General features: G+C 32.7%; 2 protein-coding genes across 5 annotated transcripts in view; one reads left to right on the forward strand and one right to left on the reverse strand.

The window, feature by feature from the left end:
- The window catches only part of LOC118180361 (polycomb complex protein BMI-1-A-like), a 109,717-nt gene extending 91,818 nt beyond the window's left edge, over positions 1 to 17,899 (reverse strand). The window contains exons 1-3 of one of the 2 annotated variants that reach the window (XM_085810590.1): positions 17,841 to 17,899; positions 16,280 to 16,385; positions 16,062 to 16,196 (exon numbers count right to left, since the gene is read on the reverse strand). In XM_085810590.1, the coding sequence (XP_085666716.1) occupies positions 16,062 to 16,173 (112 nt within the window). In that variant the 5' untranslated portion in view covers positions 16,174 to 16,196; positions 16,280 to 16,385; positions 17,841 to 17,899. Of the gene's footprint in view, positions 1 to 16,061; positions 16,197 to 16,279; positions 16,386 to 17,711 lie in introns of both variants that reach the window. The other variant, XM_085810591.1, reaches the window with a different exon arrangement.
- A 647-nt stretch (positions 17,900 to 18,546) lies between these two features.
- Positions 18,547 to 24,144, forward strand: part of LOC118179486 (splicing factor 45-like) — a 75,205-nt gene continuing 69,607 nt past the window's right edge. For 2 of the 3 annotated variants that reach the window (XM_085810592.1, XM_085810593.1), the window contains exon 1: positions 18,547 to 18,790. The gene's annotated coding sequence lies outside the window, so the exon portion shown is untranslated. The remainder of the gene's footprint in view (positions 18,791 to 24,144) is intronic. The other variant, XM_085810594.1, reaches the window with a different exon arrangement.

Consider the following 24,144-nt stretch of genomic DNA (forward strand, 5'->3'; position numbering starts at 1 on the left):
TTTATGCTCTGACCTGCCTGTGCAACACTGTTTCAGTAAAAAAAAAAAAAAAAAAAAAAAAAAACCTAAAACTAAAAACCTGGCACCGTGCACAATTTCATCACTATTAATAGTCTATTTGTCAAACATATCTCATTATTCCTCCCTTTAGTGATTTGCAATAAAAATATATTATATTCCTGCAGAAATTTTACTGCAATTTCTTCCACTGCTGGCAAATTCCACAAATGAATATTTAAAAAAAAAGGGGGGGGGGAGGAAGGATATGATTTGTCTTTAAAAACCATAGGAACCTGGAACAAAAAGAATGCGAAAATGGCAATGTCATTTGACTGAAAGACTGTTACTAATTTACATACATTTTCTTCTCTAAATTCATTTACTTCATAATAAAGAAGTTAACATTTCTGCTAGTCTTTATTTCATCTGCTAAACTGTTATTATTTTCAATAATATTCCTTAAAACAATTTTTCTTTTGATTTATATAATGACTTTTTTTAAAAATAATTTTATCTTTGAATTTTCTGATTTAGTTGGAAGATTTTTATTGTTCTAAAAATCTGCAGAAAGAGTTCCTAATCTTATTTCTTCTTATATCAGTATTGGGAATAACTCCAAAAATGTTCTGAAGTGATATATGGCACATTGATATAAAACAAAATTTTAAATTATCTGTTATTAATATCTTTATAAACAAAGCAGTCCATTTCTTTCCATAGAAGCTTCCAAGTGCAACATATTTGAAATCATTTTTGCTATTACCCCTGATTGTTCATATAATATATAATAATAATACAAGGAAGAGAGGAGAGAAAAAGAAAGAGAAGAAATGTGTCAAGAAAATCTTCTGGGATTAAAATAGTAGAGGAAAAAATTCAAAAATAACTTTGGTTCCATAGCTTTTTCCAAAAATCATCTAAACAGTAGAAGAAATTTATCACAATCTTCTGTAAAACACTTGGGTACTTTTCCGTTTTGCCGGCGCAAATGATAAAGTCGCCAACAATGGTACAACTGATGCCAAACAGAATATATTCGCTGGTAACCTTTTACGCCTCATTTCCAAAACAAGTCGTAGCCCCATTTCTTATCAGATTGATTGTTTCTTTCAATACTGGCATACAATTACATAGAATTTTTACAAGATAGTTAAATTTTATACCCTAAGACCATTCGCGGTAATTAAGCCAATTAGAGTGCAATCACACCGCTCACCCGAAAATAAAGAAAAGGCAAAATCAAGAGTTAAATTCATCAATTCTAATGAGAATGTACTAGCGAAGTAAAGCACTGCGATTTTACATAATTTCTGTGTAAGCTATTCGTACGAATTGAAATAATTCTTGCATTTAAACTTGTATCCCAAATTAAGATTTAACTTGAAATTGATGTAGATAATTACTGAATTAGATTTTTATAGCGTAGTTTATGTGATATGAGATCACTTGGAGTCACGTGATACGAATCGGCGAATCAGGATGTTGAACCATGAAAGCATAGTAAATTCTTAAATTAATGCCTTTTGACAAAATTTTAAACCATATTAAAATGTTTATGCCTTCAAAATAAAAAATTCTTAGAACTAATGTTTGTTAACATTTTTTATGTGTATACTGTATGTTGTCGCCAACAAAGTCTGCTTGGCCAGATTTGCGCCGGCAAAACGGAAAAGTACCAATACTTGTATTGTGTCATTATGAACACAATTTTTATTTTGTCACGGGCTTTTTCTGGATTGGTATGCAAAAATTGTGATCTAGTGTTTTTATATTAATAAACATATTTATATGCATTATTAAATCTTGGTAAAACCTTTCCAGATATGTGGCATCTACAGAAAAACTGCCTCAACAGCCAACTCATCTTTCATACTTGCCAACATATTACCAGAAAATTTTTGAGAAAAATTATTTAGAAAGAAAAAGGGTAAAGTTAATTTTAACAGAGAAAGCTGACACATTATCTGAATATTATGAAGCAGTTACCTGTGAAAAAGCTCTTATAGGGGAAAAAAAAAAAAAAAAAAAAAAAAAAAAAAAAAAAGATAAATGATACATATTTTAAAATATCTACAGCAGCATTTTTGTAAAATCTAAAAATGTAATTTCAAAATTATTCTGTCATATTTATTATCACATTTCATTTCGTGACCTATAAATAACTTCTTCTAAAATTATGTGTGCACCACATGACTTCTTTGTATGGCCTATTAAATTATACAAATTTTTTTGCTTGATTTAAATTTATTTCCTTGAATTTTAAAGATAGATTTTTCATTCAATTAATTCAGTTCTCACTTCGCGGGAAAGCAAAGATACATAAAACCTTAAAATATCTTTAATGAAAAACCTCAAAATACAGAAGAATATAAAGCACCAAATACAGTTAAAAACAGTTCAAAAAATTTTAACTTCAAATTAGACTTTGTATGCAAAAACAAGCAATTCGGCCAGCAGGCAGGAAGACAGATTTTTTGGTGCACAAAAAATGAAAGTTTACGTCTGATCCTACTCATAAAAAAGACATTGAAGTTGGTGCACAAACTGACTTTATTTACTGTTCTACTAAGAGTTTCAAATGTAAACAAATGACACCCTTGTTAGACTTAGTACCACTTAAACATTTAAATTGTTTTACAACTTGCACCGCCAAAAATCGCCAAGGGCCACCCATAAATATAATTTTGAGATATACTATTCTTAAAAAAAAAAAAAAAAAAAAAAAAAAAAGCTATCACTGATATTTACACAAAGCAGTAAAGTATTCCTCCATTTATGCTGAAAAAAAGCATTGAATTGCATGCATAAATTCGGTATCACGTGCAAATCATACCTTTACCACTGTTACATCTAAACTCCGGACTATTAGTACCATTACATCAAAACTCGAGAATAATCCTACGGAAGAACGCAGTTAGAACTCTGAACCTGAATTCAAATGACTATTAGATGGAGAGCAAGTAATTTTTATGTAACCTAATAATTGTATATAAAATGTATAAATGTATCTAAATATGATCTGTTTGTATCATACAGAAGTGCCAGTCTTTATGCAAAAGCTTCAAATTTAGATATTTAATCGAATAAGAATTTGGAATGGAACAAGCTCGGCTCCCGGGTGAAAGAAAAGGTAAGCGATTTCTTTTTACCTTTCAGAATTCTATTGAGAGATACAACATTTTTTGGCATCCCTGCCGGGACGCCAGAGCTAAGAATAAGAATTTAAATTAAGACAATATAGATTTAGAATGCTATTATTGATTACTTTTTTGAATTTTTGAACTGTTAAGAACATGTCTGATGAGATTTTAAATAAGTTAAAAAAGAAGCGCGCAGCTCTCCGAACATTAGTAACCAACTCGCTTAAAGATTTGGAATCGCAGCTTTCGGAAATTGATCTGAAAATTCATGATTTGGAAATTAAAGAATAATTTCGAATCACTTAAAAGTGTCAATACAGAATTAGCACCTCTTTTTAAAGTCGAAGAATTTGACGCTGAATTCCAAAAATCAGAAGAATATCGTCAAAAGGTCGTTAAATGCAGTTTCCATACCTCCAAAAGAATCGACGAATTAAAATGCAAATCTACTGAAACGGTAGTAAATAACCAGTTCAGTACCGACAGTCAAAACGAAACAAAACATAACGAGTCTGTCCGAATTTAATTACTTAAGTTAACTTTAACAAAATTCTACGGAGACAGGCTAACCTTTTGGAAATAGTTTCGAGTCTGCCATTCATTAAAATGATTCATTAGATAAAATAGACAAATTCAATTATTTGAAAGCTCATTTAGGTGGTTCTGCTTTAAATACAGTCGAAGGATCACCGATTACTGCTGCTAATTATGATTCCGCAATTGATATTCTAAAAGAAAGATTTGCGAAAACAGATGTGCTCATTTAAACTCATATAAATAACATTTTGAACACTAAACCGTTGAAAATCTCAAATGATGTTCGCGCCTTTAGAAAATTTTATGACAACATTTCTATCAAATTACGATTTTTAGAAAATTTGGGTCAGTCTCTCGAGAATTTATTAAGTGTGTTATGTCCAATAATTCTGAAATCACTTCCCCAAGATATTTTGCTCGAGATTAACAGAATGAATAATGCAAGTGCGTATTGTAATATTAAAAGCCTGTAATTGATTATAGCTCAATGTTTAGATTCACGCGAAAGGGTGGAAGTCATAAATAAGAATTCAGAGCATTCTACAGCAAATAGTAGGCGCTGCCAGTCTGCGTATGCAGTCCAGAAAATAAATACTCGTCATTTCAGCGATGGAAAGAGCAATAAATTGGAAACAAAAGCTTCTTCTGCTTCTGATTTAGTGTCTACGGGTATTAAAGAAAATTGATTAAGGCATGCATTTTTTTGCGGAGATTTTTCCCATTCAAGCCATACATGTCCTATTGCCCAGAAAGTAACAAATGACGAAAAGGTTGAAATACTACGCAAAAATGGCACTTGTTTTAGGTTTACAAAATAAGGGTCACAACAGCAAATCTTGTGATTCTAACATTTCTAACATTCTAACATTGTCACTCTAACCATTCTACGATTATGTGTAAAAGAATTAATTCCGAGAGTAAAAAAAGGAACGATCAAAAACTGTCCAGGAAGTTGAAAATAAAGTACTTTTCGAATCAAAGCAACTGTTCTGAAGTTTATTTACAAACTTTGGTCATAGGGGTAGCTAGGAAAACCTTAAAGGGTTATTTAAGACTGCTAATAGATATCGGAAGTCAGAGCACGTACATAAGTCAATATGCTGGTAAAACGCTGAAATTAGAAAAGATAGGAACTGACGGAATTAAACATGGGTTATTTGGAGGTTGGAAGTTTTGGAAGATCATAATCGTTATCAAATAGATTTAACTAGTTTAGATGGAAAGTAAAGGTGTAAAATCAAAGCACTAGACCAGAGGAAAATTTGTTTGTCACTACCTAAGATCAAAGACGAAAAGTTGATTAAAGTAATGGAAAAAAGGGGAATCCTTATCAACGAAAATGATGAGAATGGAAATCTCTGTCTGTTTCAAGAAAATCCGGAGGAGATTCATATGCTGTTAGGAGCGGACACAGCGGCACAATAGTTCACTGAAAGAATTGAATATTTTGCGGGGGATTACGTAGCTTTTGAGACCAAGTTAGGCTGGACTTTAATGGGCAAGATTAAAGAAAATGCGAATACGTCGAGTTCCTTGTCCGTTCTTTCTTTATCTTTACATGTTTCAGATACAAATTCGTCCAATCTTTGGCATTTAGACACCTTGGAGATTTCAAGTGGGGAAAACAAAATGAAAAGTGTCTTGGAAGAAGAAACCCGAAAACACTTCTTAAAAAGTGTAAAACAAGATAGCTCAGGGAGTACCCTTACCCTTTATTTTAGATAAATCCGTCTTATCCAGTAACTGCGCTATGGCAGAAAGACACCTCTTCAAAACCGAAAGTAAATTAATTAACACACGCAGAAGAAAAGATTACACAGAAATATTTGATGAGTGGGAAGTGAAGGACATTATTGAGGTAGTAACTGAGGAAGGAATGCACTACTTGTCACACAGACCTGTAATAAAGAAGTCTAGTGAAACTACAAAAATACGGCCTGTTTTCAATGCATCTGCACGTTCTAAGAATTCACCTTCTCTCAATGATTGTTTGAGTAAAGGACCAAATTTAATAGAAATTATTCCACATATATTGAATCGTTTTCGAAAATATCACATAGGAGTGTCATCTGACATCGAAAAGGCCTTTTGTCAAATCAAAATAGCAGAAATGGATAGAGATTTTTTAAGGTTTCTATGGTTCAATAGTCAACATAAGTTTGAAATTTACAGACATAACCTAGTTGTTTTTGGAATTACATCAAGTCCGGTTCTGCTAGCCACTACATTTAGTTACTTTTTGACTAAAATTTGTCCCAGAATAGTTTGTAGAAACTTCTAATATTTTGAAGGATTCATTTTACCTCGATAATTCGTTTATTAGCTTAAATCTCGTAGATGAAGCCGAAAATTTCATTCAAGAAGCAAGATTGATTTTGGCTTCAGGGCATTTCAATTTGAGATGCTGGTGATCAAATTTTCGCATTGACATGATCGATGAGATAGAGAACAAGACAAAAGTTGTCCCAGTATTAGGATGAGATTTAGAAAAAGATAGTTTGAGTTGCAAGATCGAAGAAACATTTAACTTGAGGGAACCTATTACGAAAAGAAAAGTTTTGTCAATTACCCAGAAAATTTTTGATCCCCTTGGACTGCATCAATAACTGTAATTCCGAAACTAATTTTGCAAAAAACTTGGAACCAGAAGATTAAGTGGGATGAAGATCTTCCTCTTCCCCCTAAGTGAGCAGTTTGGGAGTTGGTTGAACCAATTGCCTCTGTTATCTCAGACTGAAATTCCTCGTTGGTTAAATATTGATTATGAAAACGAAGATACCGTAATGCTCCACGTTTATTCGGATGCTAGTAAAAGAGCCTATGCCACATGGGCATTTTTAAGAGCTGAAACCATTGAAGGTGTAAAGGTTCAGTTAGTAAGCACGAGAAGTCGAATAGCCCCAATTAAAGAACTTAAGATTCCACGTCTTGAACTTCTCTCCTGTCTGATAGGTGCCAGGCTTGCCAAAACAGTTCTATCAGATTTGAAGCTTAACAATTGTAGAACAGTGTTCTAGAGTGATTCTTCTACAGCTTTGGGGTGGATATGAAGAGATCAAGCATGGGGTACATTTGTTCACAATCGAGTACACAAAATAAGATCGCTTACCGGAATATCTGACTGGAGGCATGTACCTGGAAGTTTAAATTCAGCGGATCTCTCATCGAGGGGATGCAATATTGAGTAATTGCAGAAATCGGCATGGTGTGAGGGTCCATCGTGGCTTTACCTACTAGAAGACGAGCGGCCCCAGGTAGAAGAAAAGCCTGATGAAGAACTTATAAACAAAGAAAAAAGGAAAATGATTCTGACTCTTCTAGATCATGAAGACAATTTGGACTGGTAATACAAATACTTCTCTTCATATCGAAAAACCGTGAGGATGATCACTTGGATTTTCAGGTTTTATCACAATTTAAAGAACAAAGATAAAAACCTAACTCCTGATGTCTCAGTTGATGAATTGGAGAATGCTGAAAAGGCATTTTGTAGATTGGTACAGAAAGAATCATTTACAGGCATAAAAGATCCTGCTATTCATGCGCTGAGACCAATCGTAGAACAAAATGGAATTTTAAGAGCCAAAACGAACGTCCTACAGCGTCAAGATGATGAAAATTTCCGATATCCTATCATTTTACCTTCAAAACACCTTCTTGTTGAGAGACTAACTTACGAGAAACATCTAGAACTCCAGCATGCTGGTGTCAGCACTTTAATGACAAATCTTAAGAGAAAACTTTTGGATATTAAAATCCAGGAAAAGTATTCGAAATATTATCAGAAAATGTGCAAGATGTAAAAGATTTGTTACACAAAGAATGGAAGTCAAGCCAGGATTTCCACCTGAAGATCGAGTCAGAGAAGGGGCGACTTTTGAAGTCGTCAGTGTAGACCTAGCAGGTCCTCTCTATCTCTTAGAGGGGACTAAAGCATGGACAGTCTTGCATACATAAGCCAATCACCTCAAACTAGTTACTTCTCTATCTACAGAAACTTTCATCCAATCTTTACATAGATTCATTGCCAGAAGAGGTAGACCTTATGTGATATATTCCGACAACGGAACTAATTCTGTAGGGAGTAACAGTGTTCTTAAGAAAGTTAATTGGAACGCCATATGTTCAACTGCTTCTATCCAAAGCATACGATAGAAGCTCAACCCTCCGACAGCCGCCTGGTGGAGAGGTTGGTGGGAGAGGCTTGTGCGAATGGTGAAAGAAAATTTAAGAAGAGCATTAGGTCGAACATCCTTAAATTATAAAGAATTATATACAGTCAAAAGTCATTAATTCGGACATCCATAATCCGGACCTCAAAGCTACAATGAGCGTAAGACCTTTACGGCTGCGAATATGCGTGTGCGCATGCCCAAAATATGTTTACGCATGCACGTTTAATGTGTAACGGATGGTATAAGCTAAGCTAAAATTATCTAATTCAGTTAATGTTGCAGATTGCGTTGTTTCTTAATCTTCGAATTGGATCCGGCTTATTATTTTTTGCAATCTGTTAGAGCAATTTTATAAAAGTAAGCTTGAACTTTCGATTATGTCAAATAGAATTTCCGATATATATTTACAAATATGTAAAGGATCTACAAAGCGGAAGTATGTTTCCAAGTCCATTAAACAAAAAGTGGAATTGCTGCGAAAAATGGATAAAGGCATATCCTTTTTTTATCTAACCATTCTGAAATCTGTTTATCAATTTCACGCGGGGGGGGGGGGGGGGGGGGGGAGCCGCAGCGCACAATGAATTGGAAGTTGATCTGTCAGCACTATCCTTATCTTCAGGGCAGATGTTTTTATTTTATTTGGCTTATAATTACTTACTAAACGTAGTATTTCATCTCAATGTACTCCGTCTTTGATATGATTTAAATCAAATTCCTCATCATTATAATTCGCTTCCGATAGCGAAGAAAGTAAACAAATAAATATTAAGCTTTTTTTTTTTGTAAATGTTGATACCCTTTAGATCATAATTGTTCTTTATTTCATAAATTACGGTTTCATATTTTTAATTTTATAATTTCTGCAAGCCATCTTACCAGATTTAAACTGATGGTCTATAATCCGGAATCGCCAATGTCCCGACGAGTACGGATTAACGACTTTTGACTCTACTATATTCTGTGACTGTGAACAAGTGATTAATTCGCGACTTATCACATACGCATCAGAGGATAATCTAGATCCATCACCACTGACACCTATGATGTTCCTCCAAGAATTGCCGTCATCAGGAATTCCTGATATGGACTACGTAGATTCCAAAGAACTAAACTGCCGAGCCAAATAACGACAGAGAATAAGACATGATCTACGAAACAGATTTCGTAATGAATATCTTTGTCAGTTGAGACAAAAGGCAATAAAGAAGAGGAAATTTCAACAGTTGCAAGTAGGCGATGTCGTTCTGTTGGAAGACAGCCAGAGACGATGCATACATTGGCCTTTAGCCAAGATATGGAACTCTGCTTCGTCCAGTGGCCCGGCTTTTCCTGTTAGATTTCTACTTCCGAATCCATTCCCTGACAGAGCATCTCGAGATAGAAACGACCATGCAACTGGTCAGACTGCTAGTATTCCAGAACCTACCTCAAGTCCTTGAGTGATGACCAGAGCTGGACGAGTTGTTTGGCCTCCTCATCGACTGGACCTGTGTGTATTGAGTTCCTCCGCATCGTCAGATCTCAATGGTGGGAGGTGATATTACATCTAAACTATGGACTATCAGCGCCACCACATCTAAACTCCGGACTATCAGCACCATTACATCAAAACTCGACAATAATCATACGAAAGAACACAGTTAGAACTCTGAACCCGAACGACTGTTAGATGGAGAGCGTGTAATTTTTATGTAACCTAATAATTGTATATAAAATGTATAAATGTATCTAAATATAATCTGTTTATATCATACAGAAATGTCAGTTGTTATGCAAAAGCTTCGAATTTAGATATTTCATCGAAGAATTTGGAATGGAACAAGCTCGGCTCTGGGGTGAAAGAAAAAGTAAGAAATTTCTCTTTACCTCTTAGAATTCTATTGAGAGACACAACAGGCATCATCAAGCAGATCAAGGACATGGAAGTCAAACACGACGGTAAAAGTTTACAACTGGGTGTCCCTTGTTTATAGGCGATTCTTTTTTTGACACCAAGATCGGCGCCAAGAAGGCACAATTTCAAGATGGACGCTACACAAAACCAAAATAAGAAGTCAAAGAATTGCACAAACTCTGTCTCCATGTACACATTGATCTTTTTTCACTTAAAAAAAAATCCCAGAATTGCACAAACTAGGCATTCCGTACCACCTTAAATTTGTCCATGTACACATCAATCTATTTTCATTAAAAAAAAAATCAGGAAGTTAAAACAAAGTTAAAACTATCGTGGTAACCAGAAATGAGGTTTCATTGCCAAAATTTAAAAAAAAAAAAAATTGTCGCTAATCAAAGGGACACCCAATTCTACACTAGAGCCAACACGACTTCTATTTTCATCACTTACAAATAACGTTTAAAAAAAATCATTTTACATTACACCCAAAAGGGAATTTTTTTAACCTTTTGTGTGTTACCTTTATTTATTAAACATTTTTTGAACCTAAACTATAAAATTCAATTCAACAGCAATATCACAAAATAATTTTAAAATGAACATATTTTTAGAATTTTCAATACAATCTTGCGCGTGGAAGATAAAAGTGTCTCCCCCCCCCCGTACAGCTTTGCCATTGCTTGTTTTGAAATCATTGAGTTTGTTAACCAAAAATTCCTTGAAGTATTACAAAATATGAAATCAATAATAAAACAAATTTCAAATTCCAAATTAAGGCTTCCAGATATCAATACTTGGTGGGAGATTACATTATTCAAAATTTAATAGCTCTAGGTACCATTGCTTTGGGCAGAAATATACATACATTTATGCAGAAAAATACATACATTTATAGAAAAATGCACACATTTATAGATTCTTCATTATTCAGTTTCTTTAAATATAACACAGGGCTCTAATATTTGGTGGAAACAATTTGAAAAGAGAACAAACATTTAAAGTTTTTAACGCAAAATGCCAAAACAAAATTAATAGCCCTTGTGGGGTAAAAAATATATATATATATAAGATAATACTTGACCGACAGAAAACATCTCAAAAACCTATTAACACCAGTTATTAAAAAAATACACTGGTTATCATAAATTAAGGAAAAATCACAATTACTGAAAGAAAAATCACAATTACTGAAAAAGTTACATGTAGAATTTATTGAAACTTACCCACAATATACAACACATAGTAAGGTATCAAATAATATAAAAAGAAATTACCAGACAAATATGGCAGTATAGAAATTAGCACATGTATAAAATGAACAAATCGAAGGTGTCAGCTTGCTATAGGAAAAGTACCTTCAATATGGAATATGATGGCCTCTAGAAGCAATATAGCACATACAGCAATGTGTGATGCTTTCAATTATGTGGTCTATCAGTTCCATAGGAAGCGAGAGCCATTGCTGTTGCAAAGCAAATGCAAGTGCGACAAGGGTTTGAAGGGGCGGATTGAGAGCAGTTAGACATCTCCCTAAAGCATCCCAAACATGTTCGGGGATCGAGCTAGCCACTCCATGCGCATAATTTTTTCCTGTTGAAGATAATCATCTATGATGCAAGCCCTGTGTGGTCTTGCGTTGTCGTCCTGTAACAGGAAAGCATCACCTATTGCCCCGGCATATGGGCGCACATAAACACCAAGGATGGTGTCTCTATAAATCTGAGCATTCACGGTTCCGCTTGGAAAGACATGGAGGTCTATGCATCCACTCAAAGAGATGCCACCCCAAACACAGACACTGCCCCTTCCATATGCATCTCTTTCACGGATGATAACGGGTTCTAGGTTCTCTCCATATCAAATAACGCCTACTTTCGCTTTCTAGACTAGACTCATCTGTAAAGAGAACTGCCCTCCATTGATCAGGTGTCCAGTGGACATGTTGTCGTGCCCACTGAAAACGGTCCCTCCTATGGCGTGACATGAGCGGCACACAAATGGCTGGTCGTCTCGCATACAGACCACCTTTGTGAAGCTTTCTATGCTCAGTTGACGTTGACACGAACCTTCCGGTGGCTGCAGCAAGGGAAGATCTAAGAAGAGTAGTGGTTCCATTGCTGCGTGCACATAATGTCAAATATGGGCCATCGGCACTTGTCGTAGCAGTTGGCCATCCTTGGCTGAACCTCCTAGATGCCGGATCTGTGGTTTGAAATTGCCCCCAAAGTCTATGAACCACAGAAGGACTCACATTTACCATCTGGCCACTTCTGTTTGACTTTGTCCTGCCTCTATTGTCCTAATGGCTCTCCATCGTAGTTCTGCAGGCAAATGATACCTGGAGGTCATAGTTACGAATTGGCTATCTTAGATTTCTGATGTCCCTTTAAATTTAAATGAAAAATCATTTGGTTGCCCCAGTAAGCAATGCAGAATTCTACAAAAAATGTATTCACCTCGCAACCCATGGACGGTTGCACTACCATCTATATCAGTGGTGGTAGTAATGCATGCGGTTCTAAAATTCAAGGGTCACGTTTACGGTTTCTGTTTGTTGTGATTAATATGTGGAGTTTGCCTGTTAACGAAAGAGAAAGTGTTGCATTTTTTCAGAAATATGGTGTTTTGCCTACTAGTACAGGAAATAGAAAAGCACATTCCATGCAATTCTCTGATGTTTGTTTAAGTTTGTACATAGGTCGATGTGTACATACGAGAGCAGTGGTAGTTTGCTCTGCAATACTGAGAATTCAGAAATTCTTCAATTTTTTTTAAAATTTAAAACAGATTGCTGTACACATGGACAGAAGAATGAGAAAAAGTGTTTTATTATGGAGATTAATAACATTTTTATTTTACTGAATTTGCTGCTGTTTTATGTAGGTTTCTGCATTTTCCCTTTAATTTACTGTCATTTTATGAAATTTTCAGCAAACCATTTTTTAAAATGGCTAATTCTTAATGTGTTAGGGGTGCTACTTTGGTAGACGGTTGCACGGATTTTGGTGAGCGATACGATTTATGGTAAACCCATTGCTAGACAAGTTATTTATGGTAACCAATCGTCATTTTATTATGCATAAATTCCGTGTTTCAAACATTATTTATGGCTTCTAAATATTAAAAATCAGTTTAATTTTGCATTTTTATTTGAAATAAAAATTTTATTGTTTATAATATTTTATGTTGTGGATAATGTAATAAACGACGTCACATTATTTTAAAATTGGTTTTAATATCTATAAATTTAATCTAATGTTTTAAATTTTATTTATGGCTGTTAAATATTAAAATACAATTTAATTTTGCATTTTTTTAAAAGTATTTTATTATGTATGAATATTTAAATAATTTTAATTCTATTTGTGATGTAATCAGCTCCCTGATTGGTTACAAAATATTTGTGCATTAACGAGCTGTAATCAGCTCCCTGATTGGTTACTGAATATTTGTGCATTACTGCGCCATTTTAAAATTTTATTATTCATCTCTTCGAATTCCTTAGATTACATTTTTCAAATTAAAAAGTTTTTTTTCTTGGTGGTACTTATCAATATATATACGACAGGTTAAATACTCAAAAAATGTAATTACATATTTTTCTTTTAATAGATTGTATACTTCAATTTTTATTAAAAAATTAATACACTGTTTTAAAAAATTGCCAAGATATTTATTGCCACATGTTTTAATGTTAAATAATTATGTCCTATAAAACTTATTTTGAAGGATTTGAATTCAAGTAATATTTTAATTCTTTTAAACATTGGTATGATGTTTTTAATTCAATATTCAAGTCAAGTAATATTTTAATTCTTTTTAAAAGTTTTTTTAAAAGTTGGTATGCTGCTTTTAATTCGATATTAATTTAAGTAATATTTTAACCCAATTAAAACATTGGCGCAATGTTTTTATTCTATTTCTTCGCTATATGAAAGTAATAATAAACTTACTTTAGTATTTTATACTCAAAGTAAATGTATTTGGTTGATCTTTACAATATGGTAACTGGTAGTTTGGCGACATTTTGGAGGCGATAAAGGTTACTACCTGGGACTTTGGTAATAATGTGAGCAGTACTCAGTTCCGATTACGCATTATTTTGTGTGAGGGAAATGAGAGATCATGGGATATGTCATGTGATATTAATGGACGAATTACGGTTCTTTAATCGGAAAAGGGGAGAAATCGGGAAAAAAATCTGGAAATTTTGTATTTGGCTTTATTCTGTGTTGTGTGAAACAGTGTTGGTTAATTTTTGGATTCCATGGCCGTAACTAAAGTGAATTCGAAATGGGTATTTAGTGGTATTGAAAAGAGAAGTAATAAATGTTTGTTTAAGGTTGTGCGAGATAGAAATAAAGATGTTTTATTAAGTTATTTATTTTACCTGGTACCTTGCTGTGAAATATAAGTATTATTTTAAAGATCCTGAAACAGAAAGAAGAAAAGTTTATCGGACAAGTAATCAAGATTCTGAAGAAGATTAGGTAAGTTAGTATTTTTAATTACTTGAGGATATTATTTTTATGCATTGTTCTAAATGTAAGGTGGAAAGGAATTTGGTATTATTGGGAAAATTGTTATTAGCAATGATTTAGTTTAAAGTAATTAGGATTGTAAGGTAATTTTTATTAATTTAATGTATGTGCTCATTTATATTTTAAGTACTGTTTTTGAATTTAATTATATTTTAATGAAATGATAGTTATTTTGTGAATTTTATGTTTGTAGGAATTTGGTATACGTTTTAGTTGAAGTAAACGTGCATGGAAATAATTTAAATATTTGACACTAAGTATTTGTAATGCTTGCGGTATGAATTCGTTGGTGACATTTATAATATAATAGATGATTTAGAGGTAAAAGTTTTTGGATATTTTATTTATTTTATATGTGGAAATGTTCATATTTGGAAGGGGTAAATACTTTTTCGCGATCAGGTAATTTCATATATGTTCTTTTTACCGGCTTTAAAGATTGAGAAAATTGTCATGTATTTTCGTGAAATTTTTCTAATTTATGAGAAAAAAAGCAGTGTACATGGATATAGTGAAGAGTGTGCACAATGCCATTTTTGTGCAATTCTGGGATGTTTTTTTAAGTAAAAATAAGTCGACGTGTACATGGTTTAGTGATATTTTAATTAAATGATAGTTATTTTGTGAATTTTATGTTTGTAGGAATTTGGTATACGTTTAAGTTGAAGTAAACGTGCATGGAAATAATTTAAATATTTGACACTAAGTATTTGTAAAGTTTGCAGTATGAATTCGTTGGTGACGTGTATAATGTAATAGATGATTTAGAGGTAAAAGTTTTTGGATATTTTATTTATTTTATATGTGGAAATGTTCATATTTGGAAAGGGTAAATACTTTTTCGCGATCAGGTAATTTCATATATGTTCTTTTTACCGGGTTTAAAGATTCAGAAAATTATCATGTATTTTCGTGAAATTTTTCTAATTTATGAGAAAAAAGCAGTATACATGGATATAGTGAAGAGTGTGCGCAGTGCCATTTTTGTGCAATTCTGGGATGTTTTTTTAAGTAAAAATAAGTCGGCGTGTACATGGTTTATGTGTATGTGTTATTTTGAAAAACGCGTAAGGAGTATGGTATTGTGCACTTATTCCCAATTTTGCAGTGAATATTTGTCATGATTAAGCAGTTTTGTTTGATAAAATTTCTAGCATAAGTGTAATTCGGCTACTAGATTGTTGGAAGAAGTGTTCAGTAGATAAAAAGAAAAGAAACATGTCTTTACGGCGGCGGGGAAAAAAAATAGAGAGTTGGTTGCCAAATTTTCGCCAAGTTACCTTTATTTACATTTGCCAGCCATCTTAAAAAACGACATTTTCAACAAAAAATTAATGCATTAATTTTAACAGTATTTATTTTTTTAAAGTTTCGAATACTTTACTATGTGTAAAACATGTAAAAACAGCGTTTTTCAAGATGGTTGACAATTGTAAAATCCACGCCATCAATTGCGCCAACGTAAATCACCAAAAATCCGTGCAAACGTCTATCAAAGTAGCACCATGTTAGGTTGTGAAAATTAGTTGCCAATGAGTGAATTCTATGGGAAAGGAAGGGCGGATAATGTGAGATTACACATTTTTGTTTAACTCAATGAAAAGTAATTATATGGTCATCAAGTTTTACCAGTTTTTCCTATGGAAAATGCATCAAATTTTAACGAAACAATGGAACATATGGATCATATAAAACAAAGTAACAGTGAATGTTTTATTTTGAAAGCATAAAAGATTATATAGTTAGAATAATGTTGAATACAACTTACATGAATGAAGGCATTCAATAATAGTTGTGGCATCAATGTAATATCCTTTACATAAAACACATGTCAAAAGCTTATTAAGATCTGCTACTTTAATTTTTCCAGAGCTTTGCATAGCGACTTCCTGGTAGGTGCATACTAAAAATACAAAGGAATGCTTACAAATATGTACAGCAATGAGAAAATTTTAAAATAAATTAAAATTTTATGTATACACTTACAAGTTGCATTTGTTAACCTGCCACTTCAATTATCATGACAACTGATAAGCTCAAAGAAACAGACTAACCACTTTAAGGCAGTTTATATTGACATCATGATTCATACCTAAAAAAAAAATCACATGGAATAACATAAATTTATCATCTTAAAAAAGGCCTAGATGTAATAAAAGTAAAAATTAAAATTTCAGAGACAATGTTTATGCATGACAAAATTCGGGCATGATATGATAGCGTTTACAGTCATTGAGGTTCAGTCAAAATTCATTCTTTTTCTAAATATTTACGATTCAAACCACATATAATTATAACTACATTCATAAAAAAATTTGCAATACAATAAATGTAGAACATATATAAACCTATAAGTGCAATCACGGCATACACACAACCCCCCCAAAAAGGGGGGGGATGAAAACGTATTGCTGCATACAACGCTTGATATTTGTACAGCAGTTAGTTTTCAACAAAAGAAGTCTTACTGAATACAATTAATCCCCTTTTCACTTTCATTTAGATAAATATTTTCTCATATTCTTGGTATTTCAAAGTGACACATAAATTTTATTTGGGCTTTCAATATTTGGCTACATGTTAAGTACAATTAAAAAATTCAGAGCTGTGAAGATAGTTACTTCGCATGAAATCGATGCCAAAATATATGTAAAGTTTAAAATAGAATTCAATAACAATTTCTAACTCTCTTTAATCAAGCCTTAAAAATACAAATCTTTAAGGCTATTCTTTATACAGAAATATTAAACACCAAACTAAGGTACTCTTTTGCCAACTTTTAAAGTCATCTTTCATTTACACACCACTGCACATGAACAAACTGTAGTGTTAATTTTTGAAATTGATTCAGATATTTAGAAATTATTTACCTGTTGTATACATTTATTTACACTGTGATAAGCCTGCAAAGAGTTAATAACATATCACAGTAATATTAGATTGGTATGTAATAATAACCCTTATACTGGAAATTTAATTGCCTTCTTTTCTCTTTAAATACTTAAAAAAAGAATTAAAGGAGAAGCATCTGATTATTTAATACAAATTTGAATATTAAATATAGGGAAAATCTGAAGATTAATTTCTAATGAGATAAAAACAAACGAATTTATGCAAAGTTTTCTGCACATTTTGCACCGCGAATTTGATTAAAAATGCTTTAATGAGATATTTTAAATAAAGTTTATTAAGAAATATATATATATATATATATTGCACAAAACATGGAGCATAATTAATGACGATTTCTAAAAGAGCTCCAGAAAATATCTAATGTTTTCACAAGAAATGACATTTCAACACCATGCCTCAAGTATAGAAAATTCTATTGTTGTTAACATTTCAAGTTGCTGGTACAAGTTAACCGGTTCATAAAACTTGCAAAATTATAAATAAATAAGAGCTATACTGTTCTTACACAATCAGTATTTATGCATTTCAAACGTAAAATCACACAATACAGAATTCATGGATTTTGCATATGTAATTGTCATTTAAATCAGCTTACACTACACGATACATAATTAGAGTAAAACAAAGAACCTACTGTCAAACCTTTAATCTTAACCGACGCCATAAAATCATAACCGCTATCACCATTCAAATATCACGTGATAACAAAATCGACGATTACGATGTCAAACACTGATTGCTTTTAAAATAGTTTTTGGCCTTTTTAATAATATTTTTTTGTGTGTTTATTTATAAATAGTTCATTCAATTACAAATAATTTTCATCATTTCTAAAAATTTACAGCCGCGGAAATATGTTATATTTTCTCATCACGGTATAATAAATTACTGAGGATGACTACAAATTAGTAATACAAACTAGAAGCTAGTCAAATGACTGTGAAAAACACAGAAATATAAACTTCCGTAATAGCCGTAATTAAATAGTAGAGAAGGAAATGTAATCTGTCATTCAAATTAATGAAGAATATATAAACTATGGTTAAAATATTTTATTATTAATAAAATCTTTTGTAGTTTTATAACGTTCGTCCTTACACTTGTTTTTGAAACATCTGGGAGACACTGTTTATAGTAAATGAACACAGCCTCCTCCCCTTTTGACTACACGCATGGACTCAATCATATTTTTAGGAAATTTATACTTTTCCTCTTCTTTCTATGGGTCCTTTTTTATTTTTTTTCCTACGTTACTTTTTAATTTTATTTTATCCCATTTTTTCTTCCTGGGCTTTTGAACTCGTATAAAGAGTACGAAAGACTTAGCGACTGCAAAACAAGACTTGTGTCTACCTTATCTGTCCGTTTGTTGGTCGTGTGTTTTTTTAAACTTGTCGTTAGTATGTAAAATTGAATGTTTTTTTTTTTTTATTTTGTTGCGCAGTTTGATATATGAACATGATCTTATTATTTTGATGTGCAAAACTGTAGCTGAAAGAACATCCGAAATTTATTTTTGATATTGGAAATTTATATATTGAACTCGTAATTGTAAAAGTGCTGCTGATCTTCAACATTGCAGTTGTAAGTGCATAAGATTCACTTATTAATTTTTATATAATATTGGATTATGATTTCTATTTGTTTATTAATGTGTATATTTGCGAGTCTGAGTCTGAAGAGTATAGAACAATTATTGATCACTAAATATTAGAATCAACGCTCAGGAATAGAGATATTAAGCTCTTTTAAGAGACATTATATACTGATACAATACACTTGGAATCTTCTATACTGATTTCATTAGTCAGCAATGTTTTGTAAAGATCCTTTGGATTTCTATTTATGCCTATTATTAGTTTAAATTTGAAACTTCCGTAAATTTTTTGGACCGAGAATGTTGTAATATATCCCCCCTCGTGTTTGTGTAATAATTTTATAAGCAATAAAAATGAATTACTACATTTTATTAGTGATATATATTAGTGTATTAGGAGATTCAAATTTATGTTCCATAAATTTCTGGGAGAACTATAGTATTATTGAAAAAAGAAAATTTTATGCCATCATTTGCAGTACCTTTTGACTGATTTTCACTGTATATCATATTTACTTGAAAATAAAACCTCCTAGATTTGCTCTGTTTTTTTTGGTTTTCTTATGCAGCGGATCCATTGGCGGCGATGCGTATTTATTCGCCAAGCTCACCTACGGCTAATCAGCCATGATTTTAGCGGTGCATGGTTAAGTTCCAAGATATTTATTGTATAAAATAGCTTAAAAATAATGTTAATTTTAAAATTAATAACAAATAAATCAAAAGTACTTAAGTTTTCTTCAGATGACTAGGAATCATTGATTTGTATGAGAAATTTGTGTTTTTTATTTTTGAATGCAATTATAATCCAAATTATGCAGAATTATTACATGGACAATGAGTTGGGTAGAGTAGCCTTTAAGGTACCCCTTGTATTATGGCGAAGTTGTTGTTTGATTTATCGCCAAGTTGTTGTTTCATGTATGGTAGCCTGAGTAGTTGAATGTTATGGAAACCCTATTGTGATGTATTCAGGTGCATGATTCTGGGAAATTTTGAATCATGAGATGTTTTCTAAGCGTTTTTGTGGTGTGTGTTGGTTTGATTCTTTAGACGGTAGAATGGCCGAATGTAATAAGATTAATTTGAAGTTTCTGTACGATTTGGAGCGAAAGGGAAAAAGAGCGTTAATTGACTGGTGTGTAAATGAAGGTTTACTTAGTAGCCATTATAAGTGTCCTGTACGTAGAAAGGATATGCATTTAGTTGAACGTAAAAACCTTTTAGATGCATTTGAATAGGTTTGTAGGAAGAAAGGTTCAGACTGTCACTATGTGAAGTGTTCGATCAGAAAGAGTACCGGGTTTGAAAAAAGTAATTTGAGTATGATTAATACTTTGATTTTTACGTGGCTCTGGGTGTGCGAAGTGAACTCGAAAATCATGGTAAGTGAATACAGTCACAAGTCGTTAATCCAGACTCGTCGGGACTTTGGCGATTCCGGATAATCGATTTTTCCGGATTATAGATCATCAGTTTAAATCTCGTAAGATGGCATGCAGAAATTCTAAAATTAAAAATATGAAACCGTAATTTATGAAATAAAGAACAATTATGATCTAAAGGGTATCAAAATTTACAAAAAAAAAAAAAAAAAAAAAAAAAACTTAATACAGTCAAAAGTCGTTAATTCGGACACCCATAATTCGGAATGATCTATAATCCGGACCTCAAAACTAAAAACTTTCTGCGCATGCGCCTCGTTGACACATGCGCATGGGCATTTATGCGTGCGCGTAAGACCTTTTATGACTGCGCATATGAGTGTGCACAAGTGCAGAATACGTTTTCGCGTGCGTGTTTTATGTATAATGGACGTATAAGCTAAAATTATCTAATTATCTATTTCAGTTAATGTTAATGATTTCGTTGTTCCTTAATTTTCGAATTGGATCCGGCTTATTATTTTTTGCAGACTGTAAGAGCAATTTTATAAAAGTAAGCTTAAACTTTCGATTATATCAAGTAGAATTTCCGATATATATTTGTTAATATGTAAAGGATCTAAAGTGAAAGTATGTTTTGAAATCCGAAATCTGTTTATCAATTTCACGCTGCTCGGCGAGGGAACGCCGCGGCGAGTGCATAATGAATTGGAAGTTGATCTGTCAGCACTATCCTTATCTTCAGCACAGATGTTTTTATTTTATTTGGCTTATAATTCCTTACCAAATGTAGTATTTCATCTCGATATGCTCCATCTTTGATATGATTTAAAACAAGTTCCTTGTCATTATAATTCGCTTCCGATAGCGAAGAAATGTGACAGAGGTTATTGAAAACGAAAAAATTTCAATTGACAAATTAGTCAGTGTTCTTGACACAGCAATTATAGGACTTGAACAGCGGAACTTTGTAACTGAACAAGAAATTATGTCTGTTTAATAGAATTAAAGAGAAAGTATTATCACATGAAACGAAGCAAAACTTAAACAACTTACATTGAAAGAAATGTTTAATAAAGTAAACAAATAAATATTAAGCTTTTTCTTTTTGCAAATTTTGATACCCTTTAGATCATAATTGTTCTTTATTTCATAAATTACGGTTTCATATTTTTAATTTTAGAATTTCTGCATGCCATCTAACGAGATTTAAACTGATGATCTATAATCCGGAAAAATCGATAATCCGGAATCGCCGAAGTCCCGGCGAGTCCGGATTAACGACTTTTGACTGTATTTATTTGTTTACTTTATTAAACTTTCAATGTAAGTTGTTTAAAATGCTTCGTTTTATGTGATAATACTTTCTGTTTAATTCTATAAACAGACATAATTTCTTGTTCAGTTACAAAGTTCCACTGTTCAAGTCCTGTAATTGCTGTGCCGAGAACACCGACTAACTTGTCAATCGAAATTTTTTCGTTTTCACTAACCTCTCTGTCACCTTCTTCATGTCTTTATCCATTTTTTGCAGCAATTCCACATTTTATTTATTGGACATCGAAACATACTTTCGTTTTGTAGATCCTTTGGGAGCACCAGCATCGGAAATACTATTTGACAAAATCGAAAGTTCAAGTTTACTTTTATAAAATTGCTCTTACAGTCTGCAAAAAATAATAAGCCTGATCTACTTCGAAGATTAAGGAACAACGCTATCAACATTAACTGAAATAGATAATTACATAATTTTAGCTTATACCATCCGTTATACATTAAACGCGCACGCGAAAATGTATTCTGCGTTTGCGCACACGCATATGCGCAGTCGTAAAGGTCTTACACGCACGCGTAAACGCCTATGCGCATGTGTAAACACGGCGCATGCGCAGAAAGTTTTTAGCTTTGAGGTCGGGATTATGGGTGTCCGAATTAACGACTTTTGACTGTATTTACTTTTGGTAGTGCTTAAATGTATAACATGTTTTTCCTTCTTTATGTTATTTTATTGTTTGGTTTAAAATGTATTTTATTGAGATTATGTATTTTTTGTTTGCCTATATTGTAGAATTTGGTGCTCCTTTGACTTTTTAAGTGAAAATATATCGATGTGTACATGGACAAAGTAAAGGGAGTACGCAATGCAAGTTTGTGCGATTCGGGGATTTTTTTAAAAGTGAAAATAGGTTGACATGTACATAGATAAAGTCAAAGGAGTGCGCAATGCCATTTTTGTGCAATTCGGGTATTTTTTTTAAGTGAAAATAAATCAATGTGTACATGGATACTGAGTTTGTGCAATTGTTTGTCTTGTTATTTTGGCTTAACGAGTCAAAGAATTGCATGAAATTGGTATCCATGTACCGCCAAAAATTGCCAAGTTTCGCCGAGGTATACCCTAAACTATACTTTTACCCAATGAGTTATATAATTAATTTTCAAATCAATTCGGCTCAAAGAGAATTAGATAATTTATAGTTTATACATGAAGGTTCTATTTCGCAGTGTTCTTGACATATATGTTTTTTTACACATACATTTTTTGATTTTCTGTCTTTTTTCTCTTGAGCACATGTAACATCTCCGGTAACATAGCTTTCTTTTCTTTGTTTGCAAATCTTCAAGAGAATCTTCATTGTATTCCTTGTGTTTCTGTTGTGATTTCAAATGAGGATCTAAAAGTGCAAAGGCCAAATCTGAAGTGCCTCCTATTCCTGAACTTCTTTGGTGGACTTTTAGTAGATAAAAGCAAGATCCTTGAATTTATGCCGGCAATATTTAATAACAAAAAAATATGCCCATCAGTTTGATATTCTGGACACAGAATAAGTGCCACCCATTTCGTCGACAATATCAACTGCTCCTTTTGTCATGTTATAAAACGTAATTACTTCAGATTTCTTCAAATCTCCCGTTCTTTCATCAATATGGTCATCATTGTGCATAGTTGACAAAAGGTTAACACATTTGTTCTTCTCAGCCATATAAGAAAGTAGCATTATATCCTTTTGAAACCACAAGAGAGTTGAGTGCTGTTCTCTATTCTTATTCAACACAAATTCAGGTGGGATAATCTTCTTATTCTTGCATATTGTTCCAACAATAGAAATTTTATTTTTCTGTAAGAAATTGGCCAATTCATAACTGGTATACCAACTGTCTGTGGTAATGTTTCTTCCAGAATTGTATAATAGAGCTAGGATGCGTTTTCCTTTTTCACAAGAACTATTGACTTTCTTGTATGGCCCATCTGGCTGCTGACCTGAGTAATTTCCATGTTGAAAGTATAGAAGGTTCTAAAATCAACCACAGTAAATATCTTTATACCATATCACAGATTTCTTAGGCATATACTGCCAGAAGGAGCATCGTCCTCAAAAAGGTTCTAGCTTTTCGTCCAAAGTCATGTATTCCCCTACATGAATATAATTTCTGACAATTCTGAACAAAATTTTCAAACAAATCTCTTATTGGAGCTAATTTATCACTCTTTCTTCCGAAATCATCGAATTGTAAGACACGAAGAATGAAAAGAAAACGATTATAGTTTATTTGTTTTACGAAAAATATCCAATCCTGTTCCATCAGTCACCCATAATTCTCTAGCATTTACACAGGAGGATTTGTGCAATCCAGCTAGATATAAGAGTCTTAAAAAAGCAAGAAACACTTCTATCTCCATAGGTTTTGCGTCTCTTTTACGTTCTTTCCCGAAATATTTTTTACATAAATATATTAGAGCATCTCACAATCATTTCAATCATTGTGATATCAAATACAGTACAAAGTCCGTAATCCGGACGTCCATTATTCGGAATGATCTATAATCCGAACCTCAAAGGCCACAAACTTTTTTTTTGTATGCTTTATGCATGCGCATAAAGAATGTGTGAGCATACATTACGCATGTGCGTAATGTATGCGCATACTGTGGTTGATTTTTTTTTTCCAACAAT

This window comes from Stegodyphus dumicola, chromosome 2 (genome assembly GCF_044657685.1).
Source record: "Stegodyphus dumicola isolate Sdum_Otavi_A_Nest chromosome 2, ASM4465768v1".
In the NCBI taxonomy this organism is placed as follows: Eukaryota; Metazoa; Arthropoda; class Arachnida; order Araneae; family Eresidae; genus Stegodyphus; species Stegodyphus dumicola.